Source organism: Lingula anatina, chromosome 8 (genome assembly GCF_051362555.1).
Source record: "Lingula anatina isolate TDL-2025a chromosome 8, LinAna3.0, whole genome shotgun sequence".
Classification (NCBI taxonomy): Eukaryota; Metazoa; Brachiopoda; class Lingulata; order Lingulida; family Lingulidae; genus Lingula; species Lingula anatina.
In genome coordinates this window covers 11,467,920-11,491,967 of record NC_141774.1, presented here as the reverse complement: position 1 = coordinate 11,491,967, position 24,048 = coordinate 11,467,920, and the positions used below count along the sequence as shown (strand labels likewise).

At 41.5% G+C, this 24,048-nt stretch overlaps 1 protein-coding gene across 6 annotated transcripts; it reads right to left on the bottom strand.

Moving 5' to 3' along the window:
- Positions 1 to 97: 97 nt before the first annotated feature.
- Positions 98 to 23,760, bottom strand: LOC106179050 (uncharacterized). 6 transcript variants are annotated; one of them, XM_013562550.3, is made up of 3 exons: positions 22,899 to 23,760; positions 8,404 to 8,497; positions 98 to 2,681 (listed from the first exon to the last, which is right to left on the bottom strand). In XM_013562550.3, the coding sequence occupies exon 3, from the start codon at positions 2,625 to 2,627 to the stop codon at positions 771 to 773; it is 1,857 nt and encodes a 618-aa protein (XP_013418004.2). In that variant the 5' UTR covers positions 2,628 to 2,681; positions 8,404 to 8,497; positions 22,899 to 23,760; the 3' UTR covers positions 98 to 770. The 6 variants fall into 6 exon arrangements, with proteins under 6 accessions (XP_013418004.2, XP_013418003.2, XP_013418006.2 ...); XM_013562549.3 differs by lacking the exon at positions 22,899 to 23,760 and adding an exon at positions 18,122 to 18,282; XM_013562552.3 differs by lacking the exon at positions 22,899 to 23,760 and adding an exon at positions 13,894 to 14,306.
- Between the last annotated feature and the right edge of the window lie 288 nt (positions 23,761 to 24,048).

Here is a 24,048-nt window from a genome sequence, read left to right as displayed (position 1 = left end):
CAATGGGCTGAGTGAAATATATGAAATATATACGCGAAGATGTCCCCCTCACAAAGGATTTTGATCCCCCTTTTTTTTTCAGACACAAACAAGAGTATTTACATAATACAAATTTGTATTATTGCTTCTGTCAAAAACATACAAAACATCTCAGTATACCCTTCACTTCCGTCCTGAATTTCATCTTCATCTCGATGTCATATATGGCACTTAAATATATTTATAGCAATAAATGATCCTTCTAGAGTCACACGCCATTCTGATGAAAAAAAAAAACCTTGGTATGTTCTCTAAAATTCCCGAGAATTAACGTCAAATCTCGAGGTGTCGATTTGGATACAACATGTCTGAAGTGGAATGTTGAAAAGAGATCGATGATAAACAATACAGATATACAGAAGTACAAAATTGAGGTAGTCTTAAACTCCCATCACAGATATCTCGAAAAGAGTAAATCGAAAGATGTATCCTTTGTGATTTCCACAAAACGTTGAGTTTGGTGGACTGATATCTGCAATAGGCCTACGAACTTACGGAAATCATTTCATTATTTTTTACAAAATCTCAGTTGACTCAGTTGATCATATAGGAAAAAGACTCACTGACATAAAAGAATGTCCTAAAAAAAACAGCATTCTGCGAAATCTGAGTAACAAAATTAAAATAAAGAAAAATTAGACCGTTCCTACAGAGAGTAGATCTAAGTTTTGACGTTCTGACCCTTCTTCTAAAAAAAAAACGAAAACTATTTCATCCAAATAACTTCAAAATTACTTTTGCAATTTTGCCAACTGTTCAGCAACAATTCTTTCTTCAGTCATTGGCGTGGCAACCTCTCTGGCTACATCTACGCTGTTAACCCATGACGATATCCATTGCTCCTTTTCAGCGTTCATCAGATCGTTGTCAATAATGTACTTTTTGACGTCATTATAGGCGTCAGATTCATTGACATCACGCCACGTTCTCCACGTGCCGGCTGATTTCTGATCACGCTCTGGGGGTGGATTCATTTCGTTCGTTGCTGGTTGGGACGTGTTTTGCTCATTTACTTGATGTGACGTATGTTGTTCTGTCTGCGCAAGTGTCATTTCTTTTGGTGATGGACTGCCCATATTCGCGTTACTTTGATTACTAGTCACTTTATGTTGGCCACTTTCATTTAACCTTTGTATGACGTCGTCAGCTAGTGGTGACGTCACCGGAGTCTCTGTTTGAATTGTGACGTCATCCTCGCTGTGTTGAGCATCCATTCTACGAAGTCTCCTTGATTTTCGAGATCCCTTTTCAGAAATCTGTAAGTCCCGTGCTTTCCTATGAATTCTCGTTTTCTGTCGTTCCACCGGCTGGGGAGACGATTTAACCTCATCTAGGGGAGGTTTTCTTGTTGTTATGGCAGCCCCTTTTATAGAAACCGGTGCTGGAACAGGCATTTTAAGAGAGTCCGTTCCGCGTCGATCCACAGATACTACCGCCATCTTTAACGAATCTACTTCGAGCGGATCTGCGTCTATGTTGTGGTATTTTTTCAAAACGTCCTGAACGGTTCCGTTTAACACCGGTACCTGCGGAGTGCGGCTGTACTCCGCTTTTTCAGAGTCAAGTCTCAGTTTCTCCAGTTTTTCTTTATATTGGTCCTCATGCCATTTTCTGAATTGCTCAATTTTCTTCCTAATTGAAAACTGTTCTTCGTCCTTACTAGTTTCTGCGAACTGAGCTACGTCCTCTGCTTTAGGAGGACGCTTTCGTAAATCCATGGGTTTGCTTTTTAAATGCAACTGTTTCGTAAGCTCCCGCGTATGTTTTTGGTATTCCTCATGTTTTGTTATAATCGTAGGTTCCCGTTCAAATTTCAATTTTCTCCTCTTTCGCTTCGAATGCTGCGCGTCCGGGTTTGATTCCTGACTAGTCGTGGTCTCGTGAGAGTTGCCGAGACCGTGAAGCATCTCCTGTTTAATATTCGGCGGCGAAGAATTCTCCCCAATAGTAGACGTTGTTTTCTTGTCGCTGCTTTCGTGATCTTGTTGACTAGTATTCTGTTGAGGGAGGGTAGAAAGTCTTGGGGAGATGCTGGGGCTGGGGAGGGGGGTAATATCCTCGCGCCTGGAGAGCGGGCTTAAACTTTGAGCGTAACGACTTCGAGGCGTCATGAGTCCCGACTGCCCAGGGGTTATAGGCGGTAGAAACGACGGCTCGCTGTGGCTACGGCTCTGGTCGGTGGCGCTCTTCCTGCCCTTGCTTCTCTCTTTGGAAGCAAACCCTTCACTCAACAATCCTAAACCCAAAGAACCTTTAGTTTGTGGACGCTGTATTTGAGAGGGTTCCTCACCCCCGTCTGCTTGGTCCTCCGAGACCACCACCCGTGGCGGAGTATCGCGGCTCGCAACGGAGTTTTTACGTCGTGAGCTCACGCTTGCATCATGGTTTTCCGCGTGATGCGTGACGTCATGAATAATCCCAGAGTCTTGTGTCCCTGACGTCATGACTGACGTCCTTGATAAGGTGGGCTTGATACTCCCTCTTTCTTTCTTCCCTTTCGATTGAAAACGTTTGAGCATTTCATGGTATTTCTTACCATAGAGCTCTTGTGTGCTTTTGTTCAGTAAATACGACATGTCTTTGGTCATGGTAGGGCGTCAATGGCATCAACCCGAGGCAGGCGAACTAGGCTTGTTCAGGGGCTGAAAAACATGAAAACGTGACTCAAATGAAGAAGGAAGTGTACCACACTATTTAAAGATGAGACCTAACCTGAAAAAAAAAATAATAAGCGCAAAGCATATGTGATCCGAAGAAGAACTGTAAAAAAAATTGAAGTTCATTGAAATCGTGTATGATCGTCATACCAATCTCGGTGTCTGAGGGGCACTGAGATCTGGCACGCTCCACCGACGCATACTCTGGGTTAACGGCTTAAACGCCTCTCTGTCACTAGCTCAGCTGATACTTTAGACTGTGCTCTGGGGCTGAGTCAATACATTTACCAAAAAGAAGTTACAGTGTAGACTGTAGGCTGATGTCCCTGTCCTTTCCCAATCTGCAGGAACTTCGAAAAAACCAAGCACAAGTCCTCCATCTACACCAGTGCAATTACAGCACAGTATTTAATGACATAATCTCTCTGACGGGTACTAACGCCCCAATACCGGACTCTAATCTTCTTGTTCTACCATGTTAATTAAGGGTATTTAGAAGAACGCGTTCAATGTGGCTGTAGATGAATTCTATAATGAACTGTTACCGCGCCAGTTCAGGTCGATGGTTTAACGCCATTCGAACCATTGTGTACACATTGATTTTCTTGACTTTGATTGCCTGCTTAATCGGGTAAATTATTAACAGGGATAATTGAATATTTCAAATCGAAAAAGGCCGCTGTAATGACATTCGCGTTTTAAGTCGGAACGGTTTGCTCTTGTTGGCATTGACACAATTATTACCGATCTCCTTGGTAAGTTTTGCGATAATTTCAATCCTACGTTATTCGTAAAGAAATTTGTTTTAAAAAATGCATCAAAAGTCTTTTAAAAATCAAGGGGTTGATTAGTTCAAACGGAAATCTGTGTTACATGATAGTAGCTTTTAAAATTTTTTACGACTTAATGCGTAATTTGGCAGTTTCCAACGTTAAGTAATTGTTTAAATGAATAAAATTTTCTAAGAAGAATAACACACCACGCCGGTTCGCACAACTGAAGGGATCGCATTTTATGAATACTTTACAGCATTCTCGACGTGATAAGAATCTGGGCCGGGTATAGGATTGAAAGCTAGACAGTCATGAAATTGCTTTTATCACGAAAAATAATAAAATAAAATCAAATTAACAGGAGATATTTTTTTTCAAACCAATGAACGTGTTTCTTTGGTCATTAGTGCCCAAATTTCGAACTAGTCAGTAGAAAAATTCTCAGGCGGTACTGGCAGTAAAACAGCGTCAATTAATCCCTTTCATATTTATTGCCGGCCCATCTCACCTCTTTTTACTCAACAGATTAATCAGCCCCAGACAATATCTAAGATGTAAGATTTCCATCCCATAGAAACAAAAACACGCAGAGCTGTGGCCTTTGTGGGTGCGTTAAGGTTGTATGGTATTGTAAGCTTACTAGAGCTACGATCAATTCTCCGTACACAATTTATGAGCCCATTTGTCACACGTTAAATAACGCAGGTAATATAACATAACGCGTTCAGACATATCCGGTGTCTGGGATTAAGAAATTCTCTTAAATTGTGACTTAATCCCTCCGCCCAAGCAGCCCGGGGCCCAGAGCGAACTCTCAGTCTCGACTGCCCGGGATAGTTTGTGTGTGTGCTATGAACCCCAGTACGATTACCCCTGGGACGCTGTCAGGTAGAGCTAGAGCTCGTATAGTAAATTAATCTCAAGTCTTATAACATTTTGCTCAAGTTCTGCCGCAAGTTCTGTAAGGTCCGGACCTCTCCTTGTTGATTTCATAACCCCCTCCCCCTTCATTCCTTCCCATTCTATATATATATATATGGTATATATTTTTCTCTTTACATGATGGCCATGTTCTGTTTAAGTGTAATATTCCTCATTGCTCGTGGGACAAGTTCACGGTAGAAGATTTGTCACTGTCGTCACATCCTGTTTAAAGACCCGTGTAAGGACGTCACATTCTGTACAAAGACCTTTAAAGAGCGTATATCCAATACGTCACAAGACCTTTTACGTCACAAGACAAACCCCACCTCGTTAAGGATCTGTAGCTACCCTCATTCATGAACTCGTAGAAAACAACGCGATGCTATATTTCATAGCAAACCATATAAATGTGTGCTTTGTTTCATCGTAGGAATTCCAGCAATGTCCAGCAAGTCGCATCACGTGGTCTGTCCAAAGTGGACTGAAGTGGACACTTCACTAAGATTTTATCTTACCTGTCTTAGTTAGAGTCAACACTAGCAGCGATAAGGCCAGCAAGGAGCGCAGCAGCAGGTGTTGGCGTCCCCTCACAAGCAGATTTTTTTTCTAAAACGTCCATCTTACAAGCAGATTTTCTATAAAAACTATTTAGCCATTTGGTCAAACCTTTTCCGACATTTTTTCAGCGAAAACAGTACCTCATGGGAGAGGAAATAACGATTTTTTTTCGTATTTTTCCAGGAACTAAATAATTGTCAGTATACTATTTCAATTGTTAAAACAGTTCAGGGAGGTATTACGTGATTTCGTTGATGGAGATGGGCGTTGTTTGTCAAATTGTCATTTACTATAGTATAACATAGTTCAAAGTCATATCGTTCTATATCATACATGGAAATCGTTCCAGTAAACTAATACCCCATCGATTTTCTTCTCACCTGAAAACTTCAAAAGTAAAGACTTTGCTTTTCAGAATACATCAAATAAACGAGTCAAGTAAACTCATCAAAGAAAAATCTTGTAACTTTCTATTTCCATTACTGTCTAATAAGACATTAACCTCACCTTTACGTGGAGTGTTTGGTATCAATTCTATTTTTCCAGCGTCCATTTTATGCCTGGATCTAGGTTAGACATTGACCCCCACTATGTTCATATCTTGATTGGTTATTTGGTTATAAAAGAATAAAATTAATGTAGTTCATCTTCCCCAGCAGTTTGTCATAACAGCAAGTGATTCGATGACCACAACAGAGAGACAGGGTCTGGTGACACTGTCAGCCCACTATGTTGTATTTTCCTATAGTCTCGATCTGAATAGTCCCACCCCCGACCACAGCGTCACTCCCGACTGTATTCCAAATTATTTTACGACATCGTTAAGGAACAAGCGGTGAATCGCCTCTTTTTAAAATGCGCTTCTTCAATCCATTTCAATGGCACAAACACAACTTGTCTGTAGAATTATACTGCGCTGTGGGTCACTGTTTTTATTTGCCTTTGTCGTATATTTTATCCAAAAACTATTCTGTCGTCCCAACAAAGCACTCTCCTCCCCTCTTCTTCACTCGCACAAACCCTCTCCCAAAACTTGGAGATCTAGAGGCACATGTTCAACTTTTAAACCGCCAAACTTGTGATGTATGTCATTGTCCTTCTTTTTAACACACCATGTAGGAAATGCTCGTCCAAGTCAAAAGAGTTTGGCATCTCCAAACGCTGGAAGTGATCGGTGTAAATTATGAGCCCGCAGTACTTAAGATAATACTGTATCCAACCTATATCCACAGAAACGCACGGAGAGCGACTTACAGAGTTAAGAGGATAGTTAAGCCGGCCACGAGAGTTAACAGTGGGCGCCGTGCTTTGAGGGAGAGACGAAGGAAAACTTCAGCAGGACAGAGGAGAACAGCAAACACGATGTTTCTGACATACTCTCTGACCACAGGGTGCACTATTAACGTGTTACAACAATGTTGAAAAGCACCAAAGCGTTATATTTTGTAAGTATTTAAATGAGGCCCTGATATCAAGGTGTAGAAGTTCGATTCCAACTGTTTCTCCTTTAAAAACGCACTTTTCTCTTTTCGGAGGTTTTATGCACAGAGTGAAAAAGTGCAAAATTGCACTTGTACCGATAACAAATTAGAGAGACCTCTATTATGACGTCTTATTGACAGCTTCATATTGGTTTTATACGGATTCCCCCTTGCCATTATCTGACCTAGAAAATCTCTTACATAAATAAACAAAACTCTATTTTGAAAATCCATTTTTCAAAATAACCCATTTTTAGAGAGCTTATCTACGTTTCTAACCCTACAATTTTAATTTCCATCTATTGATCTCCTCAGTCTCTCCCCACGGGTATCGAACACCGTGGTCGATCGCCTGTATTGCCTGACCCCCTAACTATGCCTTTTTCTTCTGGTCATATCTTATCGAACGCTTTCTTTCAATCAATAACATATCAAAACAGTTGATACCGATTTTATTTAATGAGGGTAACTGGGCCTGTATACACGCCTGACACGGGGACAAAACACAGGCGAGATAAATGAGGGTTTAAAGGGCCCTAGAAGCTCTGCTGATCCCCTGTTGACTGGGTTTCTATACTCTGCTGGTATGGAGAGAACCAGTGGCGGGAGAAGGGGAGCCTCTTGTACAGGCTCTATGCGTGTATATTGTCTTTGCTGAGTTTGCATGCACTGAGGCATTACCCTACTTCCGCATAGTGCTATTGGAACGTTCTTTGAATTTTTTTTATTTATTTTTTTCATTTGTAGCTTAAAAATCTAAATGATAATAATAATAATTATTATCATTACTTTGGGTTTTGTTGTCTGTAATAAATGTGGTGACGTAACACTTAAAAGGTGTCAGTAAAAAAACAAACAAAATTTTGATACAAATTGCAGATCCGAAAAAAAGTCAAGTATAAATACATCCGTCCCTAAACGCTGCCAAACAAACGCTGTGGCAACCTTAATCCTAAGATTTTAAGGCTCTGCGACTCGAGTGCTTTAGTCGTTAAAGAGGAATTACAACGCAGTTATCTAATATACCTTAATGGGGACATCGCTGTCAGGTGGGTCTGTCACCGGGGTACGGGTCTGGAGAGAGAAGCAGCGTGCCCATATCTCCAGACGTGTTGCCCGAATACCGCCGTGATTTAGACACCGCCGCGAGGAGCTCTGAACTGATGAAAACGCCCCAGAAGCGAAACGAGCTGAGGATTGAGTTCTTCTCTCTCTCTCTCTCTCTCTCTCTCTCTGCTTCGGTCTTCGGTCTTCGCTTTCCGTCATACGGAACTTTTGTGTTTATCCTGCATTATTTTCTTCATCAAAATAATTTCCGTATGTTTCCCATTTGCTCTTTGTTTTATTTTTTTGCCTTGATTGAGTACAATCAAGCGTCCTTTTACGCAGAGAACCTTCGCGCATAAGGACACCGCTTCCCTAGTGTATACTTAAAAGACTAAACAACGAGGAAAGAGAGGCAATATTTCCATACGGCTATTGTGCAAACAAAAATATCTCTGGAAATAGAAACACGTATTCCTCCGAGTTCTCGACACGTCTCTCTGTAAACCTACAAGATTCCACATTTAGTCGATAATAATTATTTCTGTTCGAAGGTCGTGTTAGGACGTCAGCCGATGTCAATTGTATTTTTAGTGTTGTTTTTCTGTTGGAAGATGACGTAAGTTTTACGGCTATTCGACGGGTTCATCAAATAATACCGGCAATTTCTTTGAAAAAATATGTCAGTTCTCACATTCTAAATTACAAAAGAAATTTAAGGTTTTTTGTCTTAATTGCAGTACGTAGGGATGTATTGCATTCGATACAATACATCAATTCGCTAATATAATAATTAATAAAAGAGTCTTCCAACCAAGTATGCATATCGAAAGAAATTTCTTACGTTTACATCGCTCCCTTTTTCGTTATATTTTCGAGTTCACAGAAAAATTATAGGACTTCAAATTGTTAAAAATTTTTTCTCACCTAATTTAACGTCACTCTTCGACATTTTCCGCTGCGACCACGAGTTTCCACATTTCAGAGGAATTGTCGGCCTGTCGTCTGCGCGCCCTCGGATCTGAAATGACACAAAAAGCGTTTGCGTGGTTCAACTTAATTCCACTATGTTCCACCTAATTTAGCAGTCAGTGTATCTAAGGTCACACACGTATTTCTGTCGGCTTTTTTCTTCTTCTTCTTTGAAAGCCGCAGTGAATATACGCACATGCCCTATTGGTTGAAATATAGCCCCAAAATGTGCACTGTAAACGTCACTTAGCGCAATGCAGTCTTTGGGGCCAATACGGCACAGGATGAAAGGTTTAACATGGATATTCAACTCATTTTTTTTGTATTGATTGAAATACGTATTATTTCATTTTTTTTTTCCAGCCGGTTACTCTCCTCTCTCTTTTTTTCCTTTAAAACCAGTGCAGTTAGTGCTAGCAATAAATGTCACAACCTTCGGGTTATAAACCCAGGTCATTTTTAAGACGGAAAATGGTTCTAGCGGCCACCTGGATGCTGGATATGCATACGTGACATAACAGAACAAAGTGACACCGGCCAAACAGACGCTTATAAAGTCACAAACCGAAGAATGACACCTGACAAGTTGAAAAGTTGACAGTTACATTGATGATCATCAACATGCACTTAATGCCGGGGGGGGAAACGCGCCACTGCCTTTCATCCTGCTCGAAAACACTTAACAAAACATCTTCGATCTTTAGAATGAAAACCAAGAACATTCTCTTCATAATTAGCCCTACCACCAAAAGAAACGCACTCGATACATACACACAGACATCATTTTGCATGAATGGCGTACCCAAATTAAACAAATAGTATATTATTGTAAAAATAAATGAAAAAAACAACTCTACTTATGTTGATTTAATCCCCGCCTTAATTAAGAAACTGATCGAACCCAAGCATTCCGTCTATGGCAGTTTAATAACAACACGTACAGATCAGTTCGCCGATATTCGTGCATTGACCTTTTTCTACGAGAGGCGGCATTAGAGGTTTGTTGACTCGGTTGTATTAATAAGTATGACTAAAACACTTCATCAGTAAGGTTTATAAAAGTGCATGTGGCCGTCATTAACTGTTGCGCCATGCGTATTCGGATAGTTTAATATTGCTGTAAAATTATAATCGAGTTAACAGCCGTCTGTCATAGTGAACGCTGTGCGCGTCGCAAACCTTGGAGAATAGGCGGGTATTTGGTTGTATTACTGAGAATCAGGCTGTTGAAAAAACACTCAAAGAAGGAAGTTTTCTCCAGAAAATGTAACACTCCTTGGCGCCAGTTGACGACAGTCGAGTCAAGACATATCCTTGGAGAACCCTGAAGTCATTGAATGTGAAGTATTGATGCCTTCACTCAAGACAAATATCTGCCGCACTAGAGACGTCACTGAAGTTACCATCAAGACCTTGCTGTGATGTATTTATTTGGTTTCAACAAAAGCCATCATTGAGTCAAATCTAACGGACTCGGGTAGTCAAATTAAAGATATATCCATCTAGCATCAAGAGTTTTGGGGGCATTATAATTCACATAAACATCTACCTTATCAAAAACCTCTCCGAATTTGTATGTTGTACATTTTTATTATCTTGACATATTTGTAAGCCCTACCGATCCCGAAATGCACTATCCCGCACCTCAAGACTTGGAATTCAATTTTATCGTACCAATTAAATTAATCGACGAGTAATCAACGCAGCGTAAACCCTGATAAATTTTTGGTCAAACAAAAAACGGCGTCGGCTCTTTGACGTTGCGCATAGATCAGGCACACCATCGATTTCCGCTAACGTTTCCAGCGCAAGTTTTGTTCCGTGTCAGATTACTCGCGATTCTTCAAATTATTGATCAAAAATGTAATGATATTCTGAAAATTATTTCAATAATATTGGACATCCTTTTGGGGACAGCTGTAAATAATATTATTAGTGTTCGGGCGGAGTTAGGGGTTAGGTTGACATCAAACAACAATAAGAACACACGCACAGAGGGAACGCACGTGAGCGAGAGAGAGAGAGAGTTTTTTTTTTTTCTTTTTGTCGCCGAGTCCCTGCGCATGCGTATTGGTAGACGCAAGAAAACGTCGAGATGCCACATAATTCAACAAAACCATCATTGTAACAAAAAACAGTGATAAAAAGAGGTAGTGACCCCAAAGATTCAATTTAACACATCCCGAGACCTATAGCGGGGGATGTTAAAGGAACAAAACTTTTCCTTTGTATCCGTCAACCTTTAACGGTGCAATTTCTGTCACTGATTGTGCGACGGGACGTGAACCATAGAAAAAAACGTGGAATCCGATCCCTTTGATCTTACTTGTTGATTCTTCCCATCTGGGGGTCAAAGGTCGTGAACGTGAGAAAAACAGCTGCGTCCCTTGCTTTCATACTCACTTTTCGCGATGAGAGTTTGTCGGGTTTTTTTTTTTAAGCACGTCGGTTAAATGAAAACCTGGGGTTTTAATCAGCGTTCTTAATATACAACACATTAAAAGACCAAGCATGCTGAATACAAGGAAGCGATTTTGAAGGCAAAGAAAATGAGACATAGTTAACAACCTCGGTATCAAATTACCGTTTAAGTTTGACTATCATAAATATTCCCAAAGAGCTGAAGAATTAAAACCGACACAATGCAACATACGGCGGAGACTGCTTCAATAACAAAATGTTTTCACACGGCCAGAAAGTAAACTGGGGGAAAAAGTTTGCGAAAACATCTTTTCACAGCGCTTATCGTCTGGTGCGCACGCACTTTGCGGGGTTGCGGTCACCTTTGATCTTATCAAAAAATAAACGCATCTGCTTGCTTTACTTTTAATATGTGCGCTATGTTTGAACAGTTTGACTGATCTGCCATTTCACCGACCTATTTGGTCACTAACTAGGAAAATATCCCAATAGTCTCGGGTACACCGGTACAATCTTGCCCTTTATTAACTAACGCTATTGGTGCTCGTCTACGAGGATTCTATAATTTTTTATCATTAATTCGCTTTCTATTTATTTAACACATGCATTTAAATACACCCCATATTTTTATAATATAACAGGCCAGTAATATGCTTTTTATGCAGACCTAACTTCACAGTCCTCCCCCCCCCCCAAGCACATATTGTAACAGATCACTACAATTTCTATCCCTAGCGTAAGATGTATTTATGAAAAGAGTTGAGAACGAACAGGTGCGATTTCTTAGCCACCACCCCCCAAACCCCAACCCCAAACCAGTTCGATTATAAAAGGAGAATCTGTCCGTTCAAACCGTTAGTCTGTCTTTCAACCTCTGTTTGTCGCATGAGAGACCGTCTTCACGATAGCAATTATGTCTGAACGCTGCTGCTGTCTACGTGCAGAAGACAACGTATTTTTACCTGTATACCGCCTCCCAGGTGCGTGTACACACACTTCATGACTGGTTCGACGTATCGGAGTAAAAAAAATCCAAGTCCGCAGCGTAATTATATCCTTCACTTAATGTCTGTTACTCGTCAGTTCTATATACGTTTTATGCTTGAGCTCGGCGTCTGTGCTACATGTATAACCCCTAGACTTATAGCTGCGACTTCTGCGACCAATACATTAACTTCACTTTACGCACTGTTCTTAATAAATCCATGTTTGCCTCTGATGTACTAGTGTCTTATATATATTATGACTGCCCTCGTTGAAATATCTGTCTCCAGTTAACATCCACGAAGTTTGCCTGCACCCGGTTCTGCTATCTGCTTTGAGTTATCTGCACTCTGCTTCACAACTAGAACTAGGTCTCGACATGTCTTAAAGCAGCCCCGCCATACGTTGCCGCTTACCAATACTATTATTTCAGTGTGCTTGGCCAATTGATAAAACATCTAGTTCGCTTGAAAATGTTCTCTGAGAAATTAAAGATTTACTGCTGCGAGGTACCATTCCAATAATGGGTCTCGTTGTGACTACTACGACTGTTCCACTGATGGAATGTGTGCGATCTTAAAACGAGACTATGTCAAGGCATGCTGGCAAATGGTAAACAACTTTGGGATAAAAATAAGCGGTAATTAATCAATGTCTGACACAAATCACTGGTATTCAATAGATGAGCGGTCATTTAAATAGTTTCGGCGAAAGGAAGGGAAAGAATTTCCGTTGTGTTTCAATTGAGATATTTGCATTTTTTTTTCGAGGATGTTCCCTCCTTTCGACCCGTTATAAATACATTTCTCTTGGTTAATTTGTACTGTTACTTTTTTGCCTTGACCAAAAAAAAATATGTAGATAAATTTGGTCCGTTTTCATAAAATACAAAAGAAAAGAGTACATATTTTTTAAAAAGGGGGAAGCCATTCAGATCTCACTCGCCTCTCCCAAATAAAGGGGTGTATGTGTATCTCTCTCTTCCCCCCCTCTCTCTCTCTCTCTCTCTCTCTCTCTCTCTCTCTCTCTCTCTCTCTGTACTGTGTAAAATACGCCCCCCAGTCCACGTCGTTACACACACCGGCGTGAGAAGATAGCAGAAGTCAACAACAGGTATTTGTGTTGTTGCGTAAAGGAGAGATCCGCGTCTGATATTGACGGTTAATAATGATTACGTTGCCATAAAGCCCAGCAAATATCAACCTGAGAATAAATAAATTAAAATTGGATTGTGCAGGCAATACCTGACTCGAGTGCTCGAAGAAACCGGGAGTATCTGGTAACTGATTGCACCTCGTACATGAAGAAGCTAGACACTAGTACTGGTATTATTCCCCAAGGTCTGCTCATGAAGTCTTCTTACCTGCCGCGAGGAGAAGATTGCAGCAGAATAGATCGGTGGTGGTGGTGGTGGTGTGTGTGTGTGTGTGTGGGGGGGGGGGGGGGGCGTGGGGGGTGGAAACGGGTTCTCCCACCCCTGCTCCGCTCTCTGTTCGATATGAGGGGTCCGAGAAGTAGCATTAAGGAATAAGAGGGGAGGTCATTATTTAACCCTCGCCCCCAAAAAAGGCACTTCTACCTACAGTATCCTTACATGACATTGATCAGTGACATGCTTGGAGAAGGTATACGGGGGTCGGTGGGTGGAGGGGGTGGGTTAGGGGGGAGCGAAAGAAGAGGAGGGGGGGCAGGCACCGACTCCGACATACCCATACACAGCTGGGGGATGGGTGTATGAGATATCCAATAACAGGGTGTTTCATGTACCAAAAACCTTATTAGAAGAAACATAAGAACGATTCTCACAGTGCATTCAGGCCCGTGGGCATGCGAGATCGATGGCTTCGAAATAACCGCCTTTTGTCCCAAAAAATTTTCCAGGTCTCAAGCAAATTTGATCGAGATTTTATGCCATGTTTCAACGTGGGACAACTAAGGAGGTTAATGGTGCACTTTTTCAGGAAAAGACCAACGCCCCCCCCCCCCCCCCCCCCCCCAGCCATTTGAAAATTGCTGACTGCAGGCTTGACATGGTCCTACCTCAGTCCTCATTATCATCCCATCTTGATCAATCATGATATCGTCACCAAGAGCTCCGGGGGTTTACTTTCACTTTCACCTCTCGCCAAATCACCACGTCCCTCGGGTTTGACGTTAACAAGGCCCTAACGTCGGCTAACGTGGGAACTCTCCCTTCACTTCACTCACTCAGTTACGAGAACGATGGCCAAGTTCAGGGACACATACAGACACACATACTCAGCAGCTGTGTTCATTTAGTTTCCGCTGGGTTTATAGAAAACACAATTTGTTTATCTACGCTGCCGCATATAGTACAGATATTGTATTGCCAGTGTGCCGTGAGAAGGCTCCCGTTGACCCCTGCAGGAATCACTCATTGAGGCCGTGCTGAGCAGGGAGTTACACATGAGTAAGGTCACTCGGGGTGAACGTCCCGACTGGCGAGGCTGGTGAAAATGAAGTGGAGGGGGGGGGGGAGGGGAGAGGGGGGCAATGATTTACTCTTTAACATAAATCAAGTCAGGTATGTTTTTGGCCTTACATGAGACAAACCCTCAGAGCAGGGGGGAGGGGGGATAAAACCGTGAACATCCAGCGCACGCGAGGCTGGTGAAAAAAGGGCGGGGTGGGTTGGGCGAGGGGTGAAGGGGGCTAGGGAGGCGATGTTATACCCTTGAGCAAAATTATTGATTAATATCTATTAGTAGAAGCACATATGGCACAAAGGATAATGGCTAACATGATAAAAGGTAAAATCTGTGCGATATGCAAGGTACAGGTTCATCTTTGTATAATGAGCCGCACCTAAAACATATTGAGCGTAGAGCAGAGCAAGAATACTTCTTGAGAAGAAGAAACACATTGAGGTTGGACACCGAGTGACCGGGGGCGGGCTGGGGGGGGGGAGGAGAAGGGAAGGGGAGGGGGGAATTCAATCTTATAATTCATTATAAAACCTTTCGGCAAGGTACGTGTGATTTCTGTTCATAATTGCTATCAATATCAAAAACTGCATAAGGTCGGTTGGCGGCTGTAGGCAATCACAAGGGAAAATTTCTACTTGATCTGGACACGTCTGAGAAAAAGACAGCGGGAAGTGGATCGAACATTTCGGCAGGGGTCTGGTCACGTGACGGGGACCTGGTCAGTGGGTGTAGACATCTGGGTCAACTTTGTTACCGTCTGACCTCAAGGGGTCAGGTCGACCACAAATAACGGCACCCCAAATCAACTCAAAACACAAAGCCTTTGATGGTGTGAAGTCAGCGACTGTGCTTGAAAAACGCAGACTTTCAAAACACAGAGGCTAAAGGTGCGCACTCTACACGGGATTTACCCGCCATAATAATTTTTCTCGAAAACATACAATATTCTCTCCTATTCACTCATTATTTTCTACCCAGTCCTGCAATTGTATTTGATGTCAAAAAAGATTTGATGTTAATGCATTGATATAATTTTAAACAGTTTAATTTGTTCGAAGTCTATGTCGTACGTGGTTTTAAAGAATTGGCATACCTAATTCTTCATCATGAGAGTCACGTAAGATCTACAGGCTGCAGGCTACAGCATGTTAGCTCGACTTGAAAAATTGTTTAATGTTTTCTACTGTTTTGATAGTTTCTGTACATGGCAAACAAGGCCGGTGTGTGTGCCGAGGCACAAAGATTTATATCTATGGAGCTGAGCATCAGACTATTTTTTTTCCAAAACGTCTCCTCAGTATAAAACATAGTCGATGGCATGTATCTGGTGCCATAAATTTTCGGATAACAGAAAAAGATGCAAGGCACTGTTGCAAAAACAATCCCCCTGTTTGTCTTGCCTGACAATGGTTTAGCACTACAAAGATTAATCATGTTGCTATTTTTATGATGGGGATTTTTAGAACAAGCCAAAGTTGGAAGAGGCGTCCCTTCCCCTGCCTCCAGAAGCGCGCCCTAGTCCTTCATCATCCGTTTTTTGAAAGGGATGTATTTCAATTTGGTGTATTCGATGAATCCTAGGGGTGTATTCCCAGAGATTTAGATCGATCCAGGGATTAAGATTTAGATCGACCTAACTCCCTGGGGGTTCACGCTAAATTGCAGTCCGCCGAGCGGGCACCATAGTTAATTACCCCCTTACAGCTTTTGGTAGGCGGGACAGACGCTTAAGCCGGCCAAGCTGATTGTAATCAAGTGAGACTCCCCACAGGGATAGATCGATCTAAAAATCTATGGAAATGGGGTGCTAGGTTCACAGGATTAACTTTGACAAGAATAAAATAATAATGCATTATCTTACGTCACAAAAGACCGTTTCGCATGTTTGTCAGTCGTAATTGTGAAGCAGGATGATAATTCCTATCAGATTTTCCTATACAGTGTATATATCTAGATTTCAGCGTTTTTCAGCTCTTTCTCTTCCTTCCACCCAACTCTCTCTCTCTCTCTCTCTCTCTTGTTGTACAAAATGACAGCTCAGCATGTGCCAGTCCTACAGTGTAATACCATAAGCGTCTACAGACCATTGAGCTGTTTAAGTATCTTGTAATAATGTAGACAGTTTGACAACCAACGTCATCTTCGAGAGAGAATATAAGGCTAACAGCACCGATTTAAAGATACGTTTCATCAAAGTGAAATCTGATAGTCATGGATCTTCACGACAGTTCCATGAGTTCAACCTTTTCCATTTATTTGAGGACACTTAAAATACTCGTCTGTCATGAGAGAAAAATTCCATAAACGGCAAGTTCAACTTCACGACGACTTTATAAACGTTTAAATCAAAAACGACACTTTCAACCCCACATTGACGTCATCAGGAAGCCATCCTATCCTTTTTTTCACCAGTTAAATCTGTAACCAATGAATAGGTACGCCTGGACGCTACTACCCAAGCATGACCGATTATTGTACTCAATACACCCAGCCTTAACAGTTAATGAAGCGGTCAGCGGCTAAATTGTGAACCTGCGTTGTCGTATATTTAATGGTCATGAACTTTTTCCTACTTATAGCTAATGTTGCCAAGGTGATGGCTAATATTTGGTCAATTTCTCTGCATGGCGCCCAGGCGAGTTAATTAGGTGTAGTTGTGTACCCCTACCCTGACTTTTCCCACTAAAAATATTGAGTCACCTTTTTGAAAAAGATTACTCCTTTGGCGTACGTTCAGTGGATACCTTAAAATGAGCGTTATGCGCGTGTGAGCGTGCGTACGTGCATGCAGGCACGTGTATGCTTGAATATTATTACGTTGTGTGTTAACACATAGACTCAAGTGTGAACCGATTTGTGTCTAAAATATCACTCACTGTAACTGCCAAAAAACATTAAGACTTCAGCCATTATCCATATCACTGGGCGGACTGGTTGGGGTATTAATGACGTCATTTGATGACCAAATCAAAGTCTTAACAGTCTGTCTCCATAGGAACCATGGTTGGACAACGTCAAGTACGTACGGCGGTCGCAGCCTTTCTGACCGTTGAACACCTACTAATAACCCTCCTCTCTGCCAGAGCCGGCTGCTTGACTGCGCGGTTAATTTGCTAAAACTTTCACCGTCACAGTAAGGAAATGTACGTGCATAGAGGAGAATTATCTTTGAATATGTGGTTTAAAAATCTGTCTGTGGCCCTGGTAGAAGGCGATCTGCACCGACTACACGAAGGCACTTAAATAGCTTAAGGTATGCGAATACTATATATTTGGTGAAATAAACTAGGGCGTTTTTATGGTTTAATTTTTTCAACATAGGAGGACTATTAACTTCTCTGTACCTGCTTTCAGAGAGATGGTATGTACATTGTACTATTTCACATGCATGTAGGTCTTCAAGCTTTCATAAAATTGTAAATAAGACGTCTTTCATAAAAAAGTATAACAGCTAGAAGAGCTCTGGTAAAACGTGGATGTGATACGCCATGTCATTTATACAACCTTGGTCATGTCAAGACGATCACGCGTCTGTCAGTGATCAGTAGAAATAAACGGGGAAATTCGGGTGTTCAATACTTTCACACGATGACGATCAACTTGTCTGTCCCTGCTATATGCTGGCAGCGACGAGGACTGAATTCTGATCCGAAGCCGCCATGAACATGATCGACACGTATCTTCCCCATTAAACTGTAACCTGACCCGTATTATTTCAACAATACCAGCCAGATTCCTTCTCATTCTTCGACTTATAACAGGAACGGAGTCAAAAAGAACTGAGACCAAACTACCGGGATTTTTACACCGGTTGTACTTACCTGGTTTACAACAGTCTGAATTGCGTTCTTTTCGTCGTAATAGCATTGTTCACTTCCCTGATAACCTGACACTCCCAGCTGTTCGACACTCTGCCATTTTTACTTGTCAACAAACTTTGTTTTCTACTTTTACGACTTTTCTTAGACGTGAGCGTCAATAAAGAATGGGTCGACCTCGAATACTCTTAGGGGAAGGACGAAGAAAATAACACTTGGAAGGATACACCGTTAGGAATAACGGTTAGAATACGTTTATTTGGGGAATATGCCAAGGGGCTGCAAGTTTAGTCTTTTATGATCATTTTCCAATTGCTAAAACAACTACAAAGGCAGAATTGTACATGTGGTATTTGCGTGTTTTTTTCCCCGAGGAGTGCCCGAAAGCTTGGACATGACCTCACCGTACTCACCAAGAACTCCCTATGACGACAGAGGCGACCTCTGCCCGCAAGTATACACACATCTGCGTCCTGAATGTCAGCACGATAATGGTGACATCAAAATTGACAGTTTTACAGGTCTGACACCACGAAAAAAAGCAGGAGAAAAACGGAATGGCATTTTACGGGTTGATAAATGTGTATTGTCGGTCACGCCGAGATTGTGAGACGGTTGAAAAGTTAATCTCAGTTTTATTTGTTTTAAGGCATGACTGAACCTGACGCATACAACACCAGGAACGCATGCTATTGAACTTACATGATTTTTTGATTAGCTTCATTTATCTGTGGCAAATATCCCAGGTTAAAGAAACACAGTGCAGCGCAAAGTAAAAGTACAAATTAGAAGGAAACTACCCGAGGAAGGTTCTAGGAAAACCCGTCACTGTTGTTACGTGTAGCTTTAATTAATCAGCAGCGATATTTGGTAATCTAAATTTACTTTTCTGTTGTGGAGTCTATTTCTACTCAGCTTGACCCCACTAATGTGGTTCATGCCCGTGATCTCTCCGCACGATACACCCTCCCCAATGAGGCGTACAGCGTCCACAATTCCCCCAGGTGTTAGAGCCCGAACGCTTTGTCCCCTGAACGCAGACTGATAATGGCAAAATTTCACCCGGGCCCCGATGTGAAACACAGAACGCGCTGGTATTGAAAAGTCAATAAACCGCTGTTTTGTTCTCTTGCCTAACATAAAGAGTAACAAACACGTCCTCACAAATGATTAAACAGCTATTTTGCTTTGACTCTGTTGCAACAGTGTCTGCGGACAAAAGATGTCTGTGTTAACAGTTTTGATTAATGGTGAACTTAAGGCTTGAATAGGACGAAAAAATGATGTTTACGAGCTCGTTGTCACAATAACATGTGGTCTGTTTTTCTGCCAAGTACACATATTTGACCTGAGCTCTTGTCTCTGTTCTTTATCTTCGCTTATCGAGAGCAAAACTGCCGAAAAACACCGGCGTTTGTAATCTGAACACTGCCCCGCCCCTCGTCTGGGGCTTGTGTTGTGTCAGGTCTGTGTCCTCTCTTTTAGGGTGTTGTTTATACGCCTTCTTTTGTTTATGTTATAACTGTACATTTCACGAACAACGTTATTTTCTATGTATACGCGGAGATAATAACTGTCTGCGATTCTTCACGCTAGGCTCAGTGTGTTAGAGAAGCTATTGCAGACCACACTGCTGCTTCCAATCCGACACACCAACTGTCCCCCCCCCCCCCCCCCCCCCCCGTCTGTCCGCCCCCTCCCCCACCCCCCGTCCGCTCGGCCTTCTGTCTGTGTGTGTGTGTGTGTGTGTGTGTGTCTGTGTGTGTGTCCGTCCGGTCGGTCGTCTCGCTGTCCATTCAAATGATTTGCTCAAACCAAAACCAATGTAACGGATACAACTGGACCTGTATTGACAATTGTATATTCTGCGGATTCCCGTGCCGCTCCATTTGCGCACGCATTATATTATGCACGACGGTAGAACAAGGAAATGTTATATATTTCTGAAATATATATTGAACTTTTTGGTGAAAAAAAAAGTTAATAGACATTAAAACAATAAATTAATCCTAAGTCCATAAAAATTGTCATTAATGACGTCACTGTTTCCACTTGACCTCCCCATAAATGTTTTCCCGTAAAATAACCAACATTGTGATGCAGCTAAGGTATCGCAAAACAACCCCCAAAACAACATCCTTTCAGACGAAGCAAAGTGCACAGAGAGCCAGGCAACTCCAACAAAAAGTGGCTTGCACTCGGCTGACCTCCATTTAAACAACTTTTGGTCATGGATCACTTGCGAATTGACGGAAACATGGTGAATAAAGATTGTTATGAAACATCTGAAAATATTTGAACACTAACAACGTATTCTACAGTAAAGATATCGTAGAATGCACATTACTAGCGATCACGTAACAATGAGATTCCTAACGGAGCTCTTAGCGCAACTCCTTATGGAGCTCTGAGCGTGAAAAATATCCCCTCCAGACAGTGTTTAATAATTTTGTCTATTTATCATTTTGGCGCCTTTCTTGTCAGATTAAGTTTGTAGCCCTTTTATTCGTAGATATGTCTCATGTTTCTTTTCAAGATATCTTATTCCCCTTGTAATGATATAATCATTTTCATTTTGACATGGGTTTTTCTGAACAAAACAGTACTGGATATAACAACGGACTTGTTGAACTGATCATATACCAATCAATGCAAGGGTGAACGTACCGTAAGAAATGTTTTCACGGTATATTCCTTTAAGAACATAGAAGTTAAACGAACACTGCTTGCTAAAATAAACCTTTTTATCAAAGGAACCTGTACTGCGTTTGATGAATGTGTTGCTTTTAAACGATTTCTTGTCCTTTTTCGACTGTTGACATATTTTTCATTTGAATCATCTAAAAATACAGTCTGCGACTTAGTAAATTTACTATTCAGATAGGATAAACGTGTACACAGTTATACAAAGTACGCATGCAAATATTACACAAAAAATAATACAAAGTTGTATGATATATATATTTTTATCAAATCGAACTGGTATAAATCGAAGACCTAAAAATTACAGCGCACTCCTCCTCGGGTGAAACTCCCCTTGCCGATACTCAGGTGCTTCTCTTAGCGCATTTTGGCTCAATTTTCGGTCCCAGACAGTTCGGTCTGAACGGATCCGAAGCTGAGCACCAGTCATTCGGGTACAAGTTTAGACCAACGTTCGAATCAAAATAGTTCTGTCTAAACAGAACTGCGGTTAGGCGTCACTCAGACAGACTTATTGTGGTACCTACACGACCAAAGTACAAGTACAAAACACTTTACTTTCCTCTCCGCCAAGACACTGTGTATATTTACCAGCATGATCTAATTCATTTCAACTGTCAACATTATCTGAGATTAGCTGATAGGATGTTGAAACAGAAAAAAGACAATTTGGTTCTAATTGCTTACCTTATCTCGTAACACTGTAAGAATTTACACAGAAAGTTTCTATAATAATAATAATAATAATAATAATAATAATAATTAATAACGTCATCCCACGAGATCCACATAACCGAAAATGGTGGCCTATGCATGGTTAATTTTTTAAAAGAAAAGTAACTCTAAAGCTATCGTGCTAATAACGTCCAAGGAAGACAAGGATGCGTTGTCTGAGGGCTAACATGACGCCATGGTCTACGTCAGCGCAAATACTGGCCTTCCCACAAACTGTTCCATTTCACACAAATGAACACGTTTCCTAACTGATACCAGGTCCTATTTGTGTTCAATGAATGAAATACTGATGCACATCACTGGCTGATTGTTATAACTGATCACAAAAGATGTATTGTATGAAAATTGTCGATAATTTTGTCAGGCCTGGGGAAATGTTGTTAGTTGAACGAAAGTAGCATAGCCCTAAAAATTCACTAAAGCAAAATTTTACGACAAAATAAGCGCAATGAGCGACTTTAAAAAATTGCACTTATAAACATCTTAATTGGGACAGTCACTGGCGCACACGCACTGGAAGAGAGGTTTGAGAGTTGCAAAAAAAAAAATAATAAAATAAATAAAAAACCCTTGGCAACAGACACGATCTCAACGACGCCGGAGATTTACGATAATACACGACAGCGTTGTCGGCCTGAAGACCCGATTTTGACCTTTGACCTTTGACCTGCCCTGCGGTTAGCGGTCAGTTTTTACAACAAACATTATCATTGTCCAGCCTTTCAAACATTTACACACGGATTACGAAGACAGGAAACAAAACTTGTTATTTCATCACTAACTCTCTGCTTTTCCGACAATCAGCTTCTTAAAGTTCCCATTCTACTGTCTAATGGATTTAGAGAGGAAATTGTGCATAGGTTAATCATTTTTCTTTCATTTGGCAGTGGAACGGTTAATTATATTCCATCGCCTTTAATTACAAAGCGTTATTTACACGGTAATCTAATCGCCATGTCCAAGTGCCAGAATGTGAAGTTATAGGACATGGTATTGTTATACAGGGTCTGAAGTTTTCTACAGAATAAGAAGTCTATTTGCCCTTGCTGTACTTGAAGCTAGCACCAGAGATGCTGATATCAATCGCATGCACCTGTCGTTATGTATTAAATTGTTATGCATTTAAAAATTGTTGCAAAGATAAAAATAAAATGAGAAGACAAAAAATTAAAAGAGAGAGAATCATAGAGAAAGAGAGAGAGTGAGGTCAAACGTGTGTTAATGGTTTTATTAAACTTTAATCCTGAAGAAAGGAATATAAAAAACGAAAGATACATATAAAACTACCCCAAATGTACAAATTTCAAAGTTGTAAAAAATTATCAAATGTATTCTGACTTACCTTGAAACAGCACGGAGAGAAGATCAACAGCTTTGGTAAATATCCCTTTTCCAAGTCCTTAAATGTCGTAAAACTTCACTTCTACTTAAATAAGACCTGCGTTGAATTCTCAGCACCTTGGGTATCAACTCCTAATCACGAGAGAGGGGATGGGGTTGGGGGGGGGGGGGGCTTGAAATACACTTCAGAATTTGTAACAACATTAACAACGATGTTACCAGTCACTCGTCCACACTCCCTTTAATCACAGTATAGTGCTGGTTATAGGGGCTGTTGTTCCTATTGATAAAAATGAATTTAAAAAATTCTATATCAGACGGGCACTGGTCGCCCAATGCCGATCACGGCGGCGAGTTACGACTGTTTGAAACAACTATATCCTGTGTCACAGCTGTGCATATATGGAGATCATTACTGTAATAAGCCACGCCAAATGTTCACCCCCACTTTCACCTGCGTGTGAATCACGGTGCCATTAAAGTCTCTGGACGACAGGGGATCCGTATCTTCCACTTCCAGGCGTATTTTACGAGACAATCCCTTTCCAGCGCTCAGTTCGAAGTTGGAATGCTGGATCGCCTGTATTATAGGGTCTAGTCACCGCCAGTATGACTTAACGCCAGCAGGTATCGCCAGAGGCGTCACAGTGTCACTTCAGGCTTGGCCAGAGCGTGGGTAAGTCAAGATTCCACGTCTGCTGAGAGTGTGATATTCTCAGTTGAACCTATACGCCACGAAGAGGCGTCGACACCGGCGTGTTCACGGTCCCCCTTGCCCGGTGCATCTGACGACTTTTTAATCCTGTTTCTAGGGTCGATCAGAAGTGAGCCCGTGAGTAGAGAGGGAGAAAGAGAGAGAGAGAGAGGACAGTCAGCTCTCGGAAGTCTGTGTCTGATTTATCCATGTTCGGGGCACGGTGGGTTTTCATTACGGCCCCACCAGTGTGGAAATGTGTGCTGTGAATGGAAAGGTGTTGTTTGTCACCTGTTATGTACACAAAGCATTGTTATGATTCACTCTCAGTGGAACAATGTGTACCTGTCTCTTCTGCACTGAAAGTCTGCCTTATCCAGAGGTCCGGGCACTTAAAACACTCACACAGTGCCCGTGACTCTGGATAGCGGCTGCTGCAATGGTAACTTCTCCCTTC